This window comes from Ornithodoros turicata, chromosome 1 (genome assembly GCF_037126465.1).
Source record: "Ornithodoros turicata isolate Travis chromosome 1, ASM3712646v1, whole genome shotgun sequence".
Classification (NCBI taxonomy): Eukaryota; Metazoa; Arthropoda; class Arachnida; order Ixodida; family Argasidae; genus Ornithodoros; species Ornithodoros turicata.
In genome coordinates this window covers 52,514,269-52,529,923 of record NC_088201.1, presented here as the reverse complement: position 1 = coordinate 52,529,923, position 15,655 = coordinate 52,514,269, and the positions used below count along the sequence as shown (strand labels likewise).

At 48.4% G+C, this 15,655-nt stretch overlaps 1 protein-coding gene across 1 annotated transcript in view; it reads left to right on the top strand.

Annotated features, from left to right (window-relative positions):
* LOC135378256 (synaptogenesis protein syg-2-like) overlaps window positions 1-15,655 on the top strand; it is a 637,949-nt gene that overhangs the window by 612,755 nt on the left and 9,539 nt on the right. Inside the window, exons 9-12 of the mRNA XM_064611235.1 lie at window positions 4,403-4,690; window positions 4,796-5,125; window positions 9,945-10,268; window positions 13,883-14,056. Coding sequence (XP_064467305.1) covers window positions 4,403-4,690; window positions 4,796-5,125; window positions 9,945-10,268; window positions 13,883-14,056 — 1,116 coding nt within the window. The remainder of the gene's footprint in view (window positions 1-4,402; window positions 4,691-4,795; window positions 5,126-9,944; window positions 10,269-13,882; window positions 14,057-15,655) is intronic.

Genomic DNA, 15,655 nt, shown 5'->3' with positions numbered 1-15,655 from the left:
ATTCCGCTTTCATATTTCTGTTGGTAGGATGCCGCCTACACCGCGTCCATCTTTATGCTTGATCATACCAGGGCTTTCCTCATTTATCCGTTCCTCGTCCTGTCTCCTTTTGACCCTCAGTCTTGCTTTTGCAAGAACGCAACAGTGACTGAAGAATTGTTGAAACAAGTTAGATGCATCTACGTGGTTAACCAGATAGCCCTAATGACATCAGTAATGTATTTTATGCATAAAAAAGTACAATGGCCGAGATCTAAGGAGGTGTTTCATTTGTGCTAGGCTTTGAGGCCAGGCGCTGGAAAATTGATGAACTGCGTGTGCATATCGTAACACCATTCACACTGGAGACTTTCAGAATAGGATGCGTGAGTATAGGGAACCCAAAATTCATGTCCACGCAGCAGCCACTCTCCTCGCGCAAGGCGGTTAAGGACAGTGACTTCACTGTAATAGAGCTAAAGCCAGCGTTGAAGCTTGTGAACGCCCGCTCATCCCCGGGATCCGATAAAATCACCTATGCCACACCCCGACACATTGACGGACGGTCACTCCAAGCCCTCCTTCCTGTATATAATGCATCTTGGCAACAGGAATATCTACCGTCTATAGATGGAAGGACGCAACAATTGTTCCCATCCTAAAACGAAGCAAACCCCCAAATGCCCTATCCTCCTTTCGCCCTGTAAGCCTGACAAGCTGCATGGGGAAGCTGATGAAATATGGCCAGTTGAAATAACGCTTGGCATCGAAAAAGACATACGGCGGTGGGATTTGAACCACGCATCTCTCGATTACCGGTCGAGTGTCTTGAACATTTCCATCATGAAAACTGATGGAAAGAAAGGTTTTGCATCGTCTCGACTGGTGGCTCGAAAAACAAGGTGTGATTCCTTGGGAAGTGGCTGGATTTCCTTGCCGCTGAAGCTCTATGGATCCAGTTCTCGACCTAGTCGCTACAGTCCAGCATGGTCGTGCTCATCGGCGGTTCGTGGGGGTGTATACCGAAATAAACCGTTCAAAATAAACCGCTTCAAAATAAACGCCCAAATATCCCCGCGTAAAAATAAATCGTTCAGAATAAACCGTACAATATTAAACGGCTTAAAATCAATCACTCAGAATAAACCGTGCAATATTAAACGGCTTAAAATAAATCGTTTCAGAATTCACCCTCTCTGATTGGCTGACAACCTCATGCGCTCAGCGATGTAGTGCTCACAGAGCGGTGCTCCACTGGGCTTCAGAGCTTGATTCAGCATTGATTCCACTAACGCAACTTCACCAACTTTAGTTCCACAGAAGCGCTAAATGTCGAGTCACAATAACAGATAGCATATTGGTTCCCTACAACAGCCTGCACAATGTCAGACCACGCCGTTAGAGCTCTGGAAATTGTCAGAAAAGCCCTAACTGTTCCAACTTCAACAACGGCTAGCAGTGCACAGCAGCTTGGCTAGCAGCACGGCTAGCTTGCCGCGCTGTGCAAAACGAATACACCATACAAAGGTAACACGTTTGGAGCTCACCAGAAATTACAAAAGGAAAGGGCTTTTGCCACGTCACCGCAAGATATTTGCTGCCATTATGCATGCAACATGCAATGATCTAGAACAAAACAAGGGCACATTTCCTTGAAGATATACACGATGCAGGAACACACCAAACATCACCAAACACACTGGACGACAGGCGAGGCAGCGTAGAGATACCAGAGATACACAATACCAGAAATGTATTCCTCCGCAAGCTGTGTGTGTGCGAGCGCGAGCCGCCGCCCTACTGGCACCACCGCGGAGCTCGCCGGCTTCCCGTGGGTAGGGGATTTTGAACTCGTCGGTGCGGGGTGCCACCGCTCCGCAGACCGGTGAGGGGGACGTCGAGGCGGCTTTTTGGGGCACGCTGTGCGAGTGGCCGGCGGTCGACGATCACGATTTACTGCGGGCGTGCCGGCTGCGTTTCCCGTCGGCGCGGGATGCGGGCCGCCACCGCTCCTGTGGCTATGAGCGAACGTCACTTTGCCTATACGGCAGAGTCAGTTCATGCGCATGTTCAGTGTTGTCGTCGGTTGTGGATGGGCATTTACAGGGCCCAGTCTGGAAAACTGGGAATTGCCAGGAAATTTCGATGCGACTGGAAAAGTGAGGGGATTGTCAGGGGGAGTTGCCAAAAAGCAACTGTGTAGTCAGGGAAAATTGCAGACATGTGCCATGATGGCACGCAGCGAAGTGCGAAGTGCCCTGGAACATGAACTAGGGGGGGGGGGCGCCTCCCCCGGGATGTCCCGCTAAGAGACTGACACGAACCTTTGGGGCTCGGCGCGCCCGGGGCGAAGAGGCACCAACCCCAAAAATGCATCTTGCAATTTGTAAAATATGTATCCGCCCACCATACTCATTATCACAGTAAAAGGTGAGGCGAAGAAACACAGGGGATGACACAACACATTGCCTGAATTTCGCCCAAAGCAATCAGATCAATGAAACGAAGCAGTCGAAAAGGTACCAACAGCTGCTAGTGAGGTGTAACGGTAGGATCTTCGGAACGCTTATCCGTTAGGAGCGGGTTCAACTCCCGCTGCACCATTTCATTGACCATATTCATTATATTGCGCGCATTTCGGGTCAAACACCGAGGATTCAATACATTTTGTTCCTTTTGCACTCAGTTTTCAAAGGCGTAATGCCTTCAGTTGTGCACGTGTTCAATGTTTACGTTCTCTCTGTTTCTTCTTTTTTTTTTCTGTTCTTCCTTCCTTTTATTTCTATACCAGTTCTGCATACATCATAGGATCCCGCCAGAGTGTGTGATTCTTCAGCTTTAGTTTTGTGTTTTTCATTTTTCTTTTCCTTTTCTTTTCTTCTTTTTGTTTTCTTTTTTCTTTGCCTTTTTTGTCTTCCCCCCCTCCCTAACATAAAGCATAACTAGCATAGCCTCTGAGAAGCAGTTCACGTAGTTCACGTCTTCCTCATCGTTCGCAAGGTCAGAGTTGAGTGACATTTCATCGTCACTGCTTTCTTGAAGATGCAAATCCATGCCGTATCAATCGCGCAGGCCGCAAAACCGAATCCGGAAGGCACAAAGTTTGGTCCATTAGACAAAAGATTGACTACCTTCGGCTGGAATGGAATGTTGAACAGGTTATGCAGCTTGGTAGGCCTCTCTTCTTCGGTAGGTAGCCGTCGTTCACATGGTCGCCGGTAGAGAAGATACTGAGTCCCGTGGAACGTCCAAAGACGTTGCAACTTTGTAGAAAACAGCTGATTCCACTACTTGTGGTACTCGGATGTTCTGTAGTTGGATCCTAGGGAGACTTGCCAAAGGCGGTTCACAAGGTTCTCCAGGTTATTGCGATGTTCACTATAGACTTTCCTTGTAGCTGTAAGAAGTTTTTCTTTATTCAGCACGGGAAGTTATGCTAGTACAGGTCCCGACAAAAGTTTACGGAACACGCGAGCGGTGTATTTTCTCCTCGGTACGACACCCTAGCGGCAAGCGGAAGCTGGCGAAATCAGGCCAGTTCACTGCCTCAGAGGGGTGGACGACTGCGCTCTTAGCGACACACAACGATAGTTTCGGTATGATTACTGTTGTATGTGCCAGCGAAGTGAGTTGGACTTAACTATTGTGCTCGTCAACAACTCGTGACTCACGTCAGTTGTTTATCAATCAATTATCAATGTCAGCGTCAATTGTTTATCAGCTCGTCACACGTCGTCCATAATAAAGCAACTGTTTACCATACCTTTCTTTCTCTTGTCTACATATCATGGCTTTCCAATAAAAGCAATACACCGTAAAATGTTGCCACTATGATTCATCCTTGTTATCACGATGATAGCGGCGAGCTCCCTGTCTCAACAATCGGTGAATCACGTGTTGTTGGCGAGCACAACAGTAAAATCCAACTCCCTTTGCGGGCACATACAACAGTAGTCATACCGAAACTACCGCTGTGTGTCGCTAAGAGCACAGTCGTCCACCCCTCTGAGGCAGTGAACTGGCCTGATTTCGCCAGCTTCCGCTTGCCGCTAGGGTGTCGTACCGAGGAGAAAATACACCGCTCGCGTGTTCCGTAAACTTTTGTCGGGACCTGTACATACTGCATCAGGAGCAGACTTCTTAGGAAGAACTAAGCCAATGAGGCACAGGTTCGAATTAAGTTGTGCCAGGATTGGACCTAGCCGACGGAGAGTGAAGCGGGCTTCGTGTAGAGGATGTTGCGAACATAAAAACGAAGAAGGAACATAGCTTGCTCTGGGATATAATGTTCGATAAAGTTTCATTGCGCAAGTAAAACATTGCATGCTGCTCTTGCAGGTTGCATCCCAACTGGTTGTTGTTCCCCACACCCACTGCACTGATTGTCACCTCGCTCCTCACTCAATATTTATGTGCCTCTCAGACAAACCCAGCGTGGAACTTCGCCTGGGAGCTGGTCTCGATCCGTCCGGTGTTCGTGAGGGCCATGACGCTTATTTCGAGTGCAGCGTGGAGGCTAATCCACCAGTTCGGGAGGTGGCTTGGCGTCTGAACGGCAAGGCCATCGGCGGCCCAGGAGGGCGAGCAATCCAGGGTCCAATGTCACTGGCACTTCGGGGAGTAACAATAGAAGACGCTGGCAATTACACCTGCGTGGCCTCAAATTCCGCAGGCCACGGAACTAGCAACGCAGTTCCCCTTACTGTTAAATGTAAGAGCAGAGTCTTATTGCATGTTGTAAGAGCAGAGTCTTCATAGGAAACTCTAGGAACTGATTTCGATTCGGAAACGATCAAATATTATCACCTCATCGCAGATACGCCACAGTGTTCAAGGTCCACACCACGAGTCTTTGCGGCATCCCTGGGCGAAGACGTTCGCGTGGATTGCATTATGAACGCCGAACCAGCGGAGGTCGCTTTTTCGTGGACCATTAACGGCACGTCTGGCCCACACGGACCACGAGGCCGCCCACTCTACAGTTTCACGCGAGATGGTCTGAAGAGCACGTTGACCTACGTGCTTAAGTCGCCCGAAGACTACGGCACACTACGGTGCTCCGCCTACAACGCACTTGGAGAGGCATCAACATCGTGTTCCTTCCAAGTAGTACCAGCTACAGTTCATCCACCAGCTTCAGCTAAAGGTAGGTAACTGTCCAGTGCATAGTACATGTAAAAGAGATTTGCTTCAGAAGTTTAAGAAAAGTATATAATCACTGATCCAGAATTATCGATGACGCGTCTCAGATAGCTCCATCTACTGGACACTCGACAAGTTGTGTTCCTGTATATCAAAACGTATATCGACACTCCTGTATATCGACGTAGTGTAATATGTCATTAGGTTCCAAGTTAACGCAGTTATAAAGAAGGACAGCACACAATCTAGGCTATTATTTTTTTTTTTTTTTCTGCGATATTGAATAACGTCATGCAGTAAAGGACAAAATCGTTCCGCTGTAGTAGCGCACGTCGCCTCTGCGGGCAAGGTGCAGGTGACCGCACGAAATTTACTTACGCACCTCCGCTTTTATTCACAATGTATGCAAATTCTCTAGGGTATACCCTTTTGACAACCTTACTGCGCAGAAGACCCCGTATTCGGTAAATATGATGACATACCTCATAGAGAGCCCTATAGCATGAAATCCGCGCAGATTCGCATTGAACGAGTGTTGAAGCCGCGTGTAACATAAATTGTATTTACTATCTATGTGTACCGGAAAGAGCCATCTGAATGACTGATTAGGCACAGGTTAGGACTAAGGAAACAGAGAGGAGTTTATTCTTTCCCTTCATTTGTCGTCATCCAATTACGCCATACGTAAAACGCGTACAGGTAGGGGAAACTTGCTTGATTTGAACCGCTGCATAGCATGAACCGATGCTACTTCCGCGAAACTGTGTGAGTATAGAACCATCTGTCACCACGTAGATGAAGCTCGGGAGCAATATGAATGGTGGCGTTGGCGCCAACGCGTTGATAAGCCTCCTGCGGAACGGGTAATTGAATTATGTTTCTGTGACTCGTGCACGTAATTTTTTGCCTTGTCCCGTACGGGAGTATGCGTTGTGTGATGGCTGCTGTTTGTGCTCATATATACTGCTGGGAAGTGCACACACTAACAGTTTTCTGAATAGCAGTGCACAGGCTGTCTGTATGCATATTTGGTGCTAAAAGTTAGCAAAGGCAGCCTATCTTTTTTTGTTTGTTTCTAGTCCATGACGCGTGTTTTGTCTTTCGCCACGGTACTTTTGCTACATACAGGAACTAGCGTATAAATTTGCTGTTATTATATTCTAGGCGTCTTCTAGACCAGTTTAATTGGGTACAGTGGGCACATCGGGAGCTCAGAGAACGTTTATCTGCAGTGACAGTAATTGAGCTATGACTTCAAGTGTCGCGTATCGTTCCGTCGTCTGGACTCGTAGGCTTTTGACCACATGCGTTTGAATAGGTAGTTTCAGATATAATATGCCACTTTTCGTAATGCTCGATGAGCCTTTGAACTCTACCTTGAGAAAACAAAAAGCAAAAAACAGCGCTTTTGTGTGCAAGGTTCAATTGAGGAAGGCGACAGTTCTATTTAGGCAGCGCGTTCCTTTATTGGGCTGCTTAGGCAGCTTTTGAAAAGACCAATTGTTACCAAAAGTGCAATGCCGGTGCTGTTTTTGAATACTGCTATCCATAGTACATTTATCGAGGTATCAGAAACCTTGTATCAGTAATCGAGTAACCGAGGGATCGGTAATTTTGTACTGAGCTAGGACTTAAACTTTTAGACTGCAACCCTGATATTTCTTTAGGGTTTCCAAATTTGGGAAGTTTACCAGGGTTAGGTTTACAGCTCTCTCGTAAGGTGTTCGACTTCAGTGAAACAGAAGGGCCCTATACGTTAAGTACCGTTCGACGCAGCCAAATGGCATCTCTGTATCGTTCTTGTTTCTGCATCACGGTTCTGAATTGTCATCTAACTGCAGTGCGTGTGTGATGCTGTATAACTCTTGTGCTATTCGAAGTAACACGGCTAGATCTAACTGAGCATCATATGTATACCTCCTTCATGTATTACAGTAGGCCAGAAAGCCCGTGCTGCCTACCTACCGTAACAGAGATCGCTACGTGACCCAGAACAGTGGCGATCTCGATGGTTGGCAGGGTATAATAACATCACAGTACACGACACGTATATTGATTCATATGAGTTCAAACGAGAGCCTGCTCTTCTTGTTAGGGTGGGAGCACATTGGTTAACGCCGTCTGCACGCCTTGGTGGACCGTTTCTTTGAATACGGCCGATTGGTCGCGGGGCAGTACTGCTCTTGGAAAGGTTTTACCGCATCCTCGGAGATGTTTCACTGTCCGCCTGCCATGAAGTGTTCACTTTTGTTGGTCCTGACAGCAGGGACACCACGAAATCAAACGACTGCATGATGTCCTTTTTCAGCGCGCCCTTCTCGGCTTGTTGCCAGGACTTCACAGCAGCAAGATCTGCCATGTGAAATATAAACCGTCATGAAAAAGAAAACACCGATATCATGAAAATAACTAAACATCGAAAAACATACGCCCAAAAATAAAAATCGAAAGCGCGGAACCCTAACCAGTCTGCCTCTGCTTTCCACTCGTCGAACAACTCGTCTCTGTTTGTTTCACAAAATTTATTATCATAATACTTACCTTAGAGAATCATTAATCCAATAACCTGCATATATCTCAGCTCGTAGCGATCACCTGCAGAAAGTGGGCCTCATGCTCAACGAGGTCATTTCACGACTGCTTTCTGCCATAGCCTTCCCGGTGTCATTACCGCCATTACACCGCAAGCTATTCAAGAAATGTTTCTGCGACCATTTCGCTACATAGTCGTTTTTCAATCTCCATTGCACACTTGTGCTGTCACTGTTCGCTGTAATCGACCCAAATGTTTCTTTTTCTTTCTTTTGCAGCGTCAGCTGTATAGTGTCTACACACTTTCATCTGGCCTCATTTCACCACACGCACAGCTGACGCTGAATTTCGCGTTACACGAGTCGTAACCGTCATGTAATTTTTATGTGCCCCCACGTATCTGTACAATTTGTTCGTGTACACTTTGTAAATTTTTCTGTATGCTGCTCATGTTAGCATTATATTGCGAAATGTTACATTGTTAAATGTGAAATACGTCACTCACTTCTGTATTTCCTCACGGCCCTGAGGGTAAATAAATGAGTTTGAAGGTCTCGCAACACGGCAACCGTCCACCTTCAGCCCGCAAATGCTTATAGGGCGCCATCAACGAGCTTCCTGCGCGGTACCCGTGTACACAATGCGACTACTGCGGGTTTTTTTTTCCTTACATCGATCATAACTCAAAATGTGGAATTGGGCCTGTTGGTATTGCATGCCGGATTAAAAGCGCTAAAAACAGACGAGTGTGTCCTCCGTGTGTCCTCCGTGTGTCGTTCTTGTCTGTTTTTAGCGCTTTTAATCCGGTATCGATCATAACCTTTTACGCGCCCACGGTTCCCGTGGTGCATCCATCGTCCGAGATGAGTTTTCGGCGCAGAGACAGGAATTTCTGAGGAGCTAGGGCAATAATTCTATGGCAATAATACTTTTGAAGATTGGGTACTCTACTCAGTTACTTTTTTGCCCGGCACTCAGTAACTTAACATAAATACCTTTTGTGAGTACTTTGTACAAGGGTGAATTGAAGTTGATGTTCCTCGTTCTAACATGCATCCGAGGGTTGCATAAAGGAGGGCATATAGGAGTCCCTATGCAGGGCTTAGCGAAGTCCTGTTTTAAGAGAGTGTGTGCGTTCGATGGCACTTGGACAATAAATATTATTCTAGTAAAGTCCTCATTTAGAAAATGTACAATGTGCGACCGCGAAAATTTTTGAGGCATGAATTGCTCGAAAAAGAATTACTTAGCAAATGTCCGAACGTATGCATCTCTGCAATGAATATAATCCAGCCTAGAGCACTGCACGTGCCTAATTTTCAGGCCCGGCTGCTACGGCCCGCACCCGGCCCGGACCCGACGTCTTCTACAGATTTCCAGCCCGGGCCCGGCCCGGCCGGGGCTCAGCCCGTACCCGGCTGTTTCCATGCTTAGGCCCGCTCCCATCCCGCCTCTGCTCTATCTGTTCTCGTATTTAAATTTACTAAAGAGCACAGCGCAGCAAGGAAAAGGACGCAGCTAATTGGTGGAGAGTCAGGAGGTACACTCGAACGCAGCAGCGGCTGTGTTTCTCTGCCGGCAAGCAGCGTTGTGCTTGCTTGCTTGCTTGGGAACGCAGCGCGCAGCGGCGCGTGGGCGTAGGTACATTGCGGTTCAAGAGGGACTGATCGCCGCTCTATTGTACATGCTCCGGTGTTAGTTCCCCTTTCGCGAACTCTCACGCGAACGAAATATATGTCAGAACACTTAACCTAACCGACCCTCTTGCCGGACTCTCATAAAAACGAAATACGTCGGAACACTTAACCTCACTGACCCTCGTGCCGGGCTCTCACGAGAACGAAATATGTCCCAACACCTAACCTGACGCTCGTGCAGGACCCTCAGCGCGCCCGCCACACCAATCGTCCCCAAATGTGTGTGAGTGCACGCGTGAAATCCAGACCCATTCACGAAATACGCATGATCACATGTAAAAGGTGATAGTTTTCAGGTGAGAATACCTGGTATCCCATACCCAATGGGAAAAAAAACGTAACGTGAAAATTCAGCTGTCCAGTCTCGTGAAATATGTTCGCGTACATGCCCGACCATGTCTGGCGTTGGCAAGCCCGTACCCGGCCCGGGCCCGGTGGCTGAAACCCGAGCCCAGGCCCGCCTAAAAAACACCAAGCCCGGCCCGGCCCGGCCCGTAGGCTTGCCGGGCCCGGCCTTTCGGGTAAGCCCGGGCCCGTGCAGTGCTCTAATCCAGCCTCCTTCAAGCATGTATAACTTTAATCTGCATCGTGCAGGGGGGCAGTCGTTAAATGGACCAGCATCACCGCTCGCAAACTGCAGCATCTGGAACGTGACTGCATCTGCTGTACAAGTGACATGCCTGCGAGAGCCGTGGTCGAGTACACGCTTGGCAGCAGAAGCACGGCCTCTGTCGCCATCAGGACCAGTCCTTCCCGTCACGGCATCGTCAAATGGACGTACAGTGTGGCTCAGGGATCTTGCTTCGGGTTCGCCTTTCGAGGTGTCAGTGTTCGCTGAACTAGGTGCTTCTGGTAGGACGCGCCTTGCTACATTAACAACGCATACGTTGCCTGCTGCCAGTGCTGCGGTCGAATCAGGTGAGATAGTCCCCTACTTCACACCACGTACCTCGGTTAATCTTCTGCTTTGCGCGTATGTTCCTACAGGCCAGCTAGACATCTGCTGACAAGGAGAAAGATATTTTAAAAACTATTTTATTTAAGGGGCGATCGCATCCGTTCCAGTCGATTTCGAAATTGCAGTGTCACTTCATTCCTCGTGGACCACAGACCACGGTACAAAAATCCCACGCGAAATAGTGGCGTAGTTTGACTGCTATTCGATGGAATACATAACAAGAGCAGACGCCGGATGTCGAGAGTATGTCGGAAATCACACTCTAAGAACCAATGAAGGCGCGTCCTTGAGAAAAGGAATGCCGCTGCCGTGAGGGCATCTCACATAGTTACGGGACGTCTACGACGGTGCTATTCCTCCTGTGAGCGCCTCCCTCTCATTCCTCCGCTTACGGAGTGACGTCACGCCGCCGGAGCTTCGCAGTCGCGGAAGCAGCGCTGACCTTTAAAATTCGTTTACTTAATGCCTGAGCGCTTTTCGGAAAAAAAAAGTAGACTGTCTGCCGATGCCGAACATAGTGGTATCGGTTTCATAGATGAGTTTCCAGATGCGACCTTCCCTTTAGCAGGTATCTGCCCGAGCGACTTCATCTGGCGAGATGAAGTCGCTCGGGATGAGCCCACAATATGTCGGCAGAGGAGAGCGAGGAGGAAAGCACGTGCCAACGAGATATCGCAGAAGAAATACCAAGAGCATCCGAACGACGTCTGTAGTGACGGTAGAGAAGTTACTCGAAAACGCGACGGAGGACGGCGCAGAACGCAGAAGCAGTTTCTCTTCGGAGAAATTCTGGGGAGCGCGCACAGAATTTCCCTGCGGCAGGGCAGTACACGACAAGTCGTGACATCGAACATGTGCACCCGACTATGATGCCACTCCTGTCGCCCTCGCGTCTCCGCCGAGATCTCGCCCCAAAAAGTCGCTTGTGCGGATATCCGGTGAATCTACTAAATACGGCGACGGCCTTAGCTAGGATCCACTAGTCACCGACATAACATTGCGCGTGTCCCATCTTACATTTGGCAATACACTGAGATATCGACTCGTTGAGGAACATCTACGAATGGCGGTGTGGGCAGCAGAGAAGGTTGTACTGTACTTACCTGACAAAGCGCGTTTTTGATAGATATTTTGATACATGCATGAACTGCGTGGTTTCTGCAAAGCCATGTGAGGATATTGCCGTATTTACAGTGTACAGTGCTAGACAGAGGTTTGCGGAACACGCTCCGGCGCATTCCTTCCTCACAGTGGCATGTTAGCAGCGACTGGGACCGTGCGGACGTGCACACAGGTGACTGGTGGGTTACCTAGGCACATGTCTTTAGGTCCGTGCTGTCCCATTCGCTGCTAGCGTGTCATTCTGAGGAATGCGCGAAATTATGGGCGAGGAATGCGCGGACTGGGAGGTACCCGGGTTCGAATCCCGGTGCCGGCTGTGCTGTCTGGGGTTTTTCCTGGGTTTTACTCAGACGCTTTCAGACATATGTCGCGCAGTTCCCTTAGAAGTCGGCCCAGGACCAGAGGTGGGCATCCTCACGAGGGCAAATCAGGGTGAGGGTGCCCTCACCCTCACATCACTCTCACCTCACGCACATTGAGGTGAGGTGAGATGAGGAAAAATTTCTAAAAGGGAAATTGAGGTGAGGTGAGGAAATTTTTTCAAAAGAGATTGAGGTGAGGTGAGGTGACGAAAAATTTTTGAGAGGGAGGTTGAGGAGATGTGGAGCGGCTATTTTCAATTACGCGATCTCTTAAAAGGGCACCGAGAGCCAGCTTTTTCTATTACCAATGTAGCAGAAATGTTTTTGTACTATGAGCATAGGCTCTCTACACTAAAATGTGTTCGCTGTAAGCCCGTTAGTTTCAGACTTTCAGTTGAGTCAGATACATTATAGACGTGTCAGGTCAGATACAAATATAAGTGAATATAGCTTATGTGTCCTTTATGTACTTAGCTTAGATTTCAATACAATCAAACTAGTCAGTTGAGTCACATACATGATGTGAGGCACATGAACAAGTCAATATAGTTCCGTGTGCTTTCTGTGTTTAGATTTCAACAAAGCCAAACTAGTCAATCTGTAAGCAAATGTCTTTCACGTATTATTTGGAACGATAGTACATGACAACCAATGACTTTATCAGATACTGATGTAAGAAATGGAGGCAACAACACGCGCATTACGTGCAATAAGTGCAAAAACTGGCATATATTCCATATTGCAACAAGTTGAACAATTGAGCTTTTAGTACGGCAATGAAGTTAGGTGAAAAGGCACAAGAGGTCTGTGTTTACATAAAGTTATTTAATTAGTAAGTCAACACACAAGTCACTAGTAATCCGTACAGCACGTTTACCTGATTGCTTCAAAACAAGGGTCTGGAAGAAAAGGTCCTCGAATTCCGGCTACAAATGAATACGTCTGCTATTTAAATAATATTGATCGATAATATGAAGTCATAATAGACAAAAATGCAAAATGTACAAGTAATTCGAAGTATAGCTGAATACCATCCCGAAAACGACTTCCGCAGCCCCATTATCATACTCGCTCGAGAGATACTCGATAAAGGCTATTCCTGCCTTACCAGTATGAAAAACAAACAACTCAAAATTGCTCGGTTTGTGCAACTTTTCTACCCATGTACCCTACGTCCAAGTTTTACTGATCGTACATGAAGTGGATAGTTGTTGCAAGAAGGACGGACAAAGAAAGGTAATGAATCTTAGTTGTGGGTACTTGTAACTTGTCAGAAATCAACCAACGAAACGAATCAACCAATGTAAAAAGTCAACTGCAACGTATGCACCTACCGGCTCCTAATACTTTTTTTTATTCCGTGTTAGCGCCGCGAAGCAACTGTGGCTATGAGCGACGCCACTCCTAATTGAAAGAGCAATTGTGAAGTGAAAACGGCAAAACTTATAACAAGTAGGTGAATATATTTTAGAAAGAAGGCTGAGGTGAGGTGAGGAAGATACTTTAGAATGAAGGTCGAGGTGAGGTGAGGGAAATACTTCAGAAAGCAGGTTGAGGTGAGGTGAGGTGAGGAACATTTTTCAGAAACAAATTGAGGTGAGGTGAGGTGAGGAAAATAATTTTAAAAGGAGGTTGAGGTGAGGTGAGGTGAGGAACGAAATCCTCCCAAAAAATGAGGTGAGGTGAGGCGAGGAAAAATATCCGGGATGAAAATTGAGGTGAGGGCAAAGATCATGAGGGCATTTGCCCACCTCTGCCCAGGACGCACATTCCCCCAGGGCGTCAGTCGTGACGTTGCCCACCTCTGTGAGGACGACAACGGCTCGCGAGCCCTTTCATCATCACCATCACCATCACCATCACCATCACCATCACCATCACCATCACCATCACCATCACCATCACCATCACCATCACCACCACCACCACCACCACCACCACCACCACCACCGCCACCGCGCGAACTTTTGTCAAACACTGTACAGGATATGTTTTTATGACGTTTGCTTCTCCAGTATCAGTAGTTGCATGACAGCACATTTCTCGCACAAGCCTTTTTCTCTTATTGGTGTCTTTTATCATTTTTAAAGCGGAACGTAGACGGCTGAAAACCGCCGGCAGCGCCCCTGCAAGCTCTCCTTCTCCTGGTGGCTGCTGCTCGCTAGCCGTGGCATTAGGAGCTGGAGCAGGTGTCCTGCTTGCGTTGCCTGCCGCAGTGGTTGCCGCCCTCAGGTTACGGACGAGATGTCCACGAAGAAAAAAACGTAAGTTAATAGAATTCCTGCAAGTCATTTATAACAGGAGACAAGCCGTGTGGAGTCATTCACTCGAAGCGCTCGTCTCGTCTACATCTTTTCTGTGGTCGTCAGTTCTTAGCGCTATCTTCTGTACTGCATCATTCACCAAAGTGTTAATGTTGTAGAATCTCCAGTAACGGTAAGAACGCTAACACACTAGTATCTATGACCTTCAAAATGAGTGAGACACACGAAGACAATCTCTGTCACGTTTGCTGACCCCTTTCCACGCCGAGACTGGGAGGTGACCCGCGTTGAAATCCCGGCGCCGGCTGTTCTGTCTGGGTGTTTTCCCCGGGCTTTCCTCGGACGCTTTCAGACAAATGTCGGCACAGTTCCCTGTGAAGTCGGCCCAGGACGCACAATCCCTGGATGTCCCTAGGGCTCGTGCCGTCGTTGTTTTTCACGAGCTTATCATTGCAGCATCATTGTCGTTGTCGCATCTCCCACAGCACCTAAGAGTAGGCAGTGGGTGGTTACAAAAGGGCATGGCATTAACTATGTCCGGTGGGTCTGGGGAGCGCGCACCGTGCTCATTCAGGAAGTCAGGACGCGAAAGGTCAGAGCGGCGAAGGGACGCGACAAAAGATGACCAAGGCGAACTCCACTGACTGTGTCTGGCGCAGCCCCCGTCTTGTTCAGCAAGCTTCCAGCGATATAACGATTTGGTGCGTGGAGCAGTGGATTTCGAGTACCATGCACGTAGGTCGTAGCAGCCGACGCTCGTCAGGAGGGGGGAGGGGTGCTAGATTGACATACGTCCATGGCCCGGGCATGAAGCAGTGCTGGAACTTTTCCTGCGTCTCCGCCACGGAGAGGTCTTTCCTGACGCTACCACGGTGCTCGAGACGTCCACGAAACGGGAGTTCCCGAGGGTCTGGGCGACGGTCGTTCACGTAGCAATGAAGGTCTCAAATATGGAAGGAGGGACAGAATCCATGGGAACCGGACGACACGTTGACCGTGTCTCTAGTGGTTGAAGGACGGCTATGTATGCATTCCTAGCCGCTAATCTATTCACCATGCGGGGTATGAACTCAACATTGGTCAGAACAACGGGGATATTAACTAAAAACCATGGCCAAAAATGGTGACTGTTTTGACGCCTCTGCTGCCGGCACGACGGAGAAACTGGATGTGACGTCAAAAGCAGACGACATTGGTCACTGTGGGGCTAGCTTGGTACAACCTTGATGTGAGCAAAGGATGTAAGTGACGTCACACCGAATGTTGAGCCGAACGTTCTCCCCGTAGGCCAGTGTGAGGGACTAAAGTCTGTTGCTGCGTTCGGTAATCTTGAGGATCGTCGTTCGCCGTGGGGCGACGACCACTGGGAGGGGAAGCCCACAGATGGCCCCAATTTCGTGCAAGCGAGCGGGTAGATCGCTTCCGGTTGAGATCCTTCACGGGGCATGGTTGGCAGAAGTGCCGCACTTCCGGATAAGCAGTGTGACGGATTTATCGGACGTACGCAGAGAACTGTTTCCTATTATGTCGTGGGTCCAGACCTGCAGGGACCTCAGGAGGAAGCTTGTGATAGCTGTTGGCGATCCGATCAGCCATTTC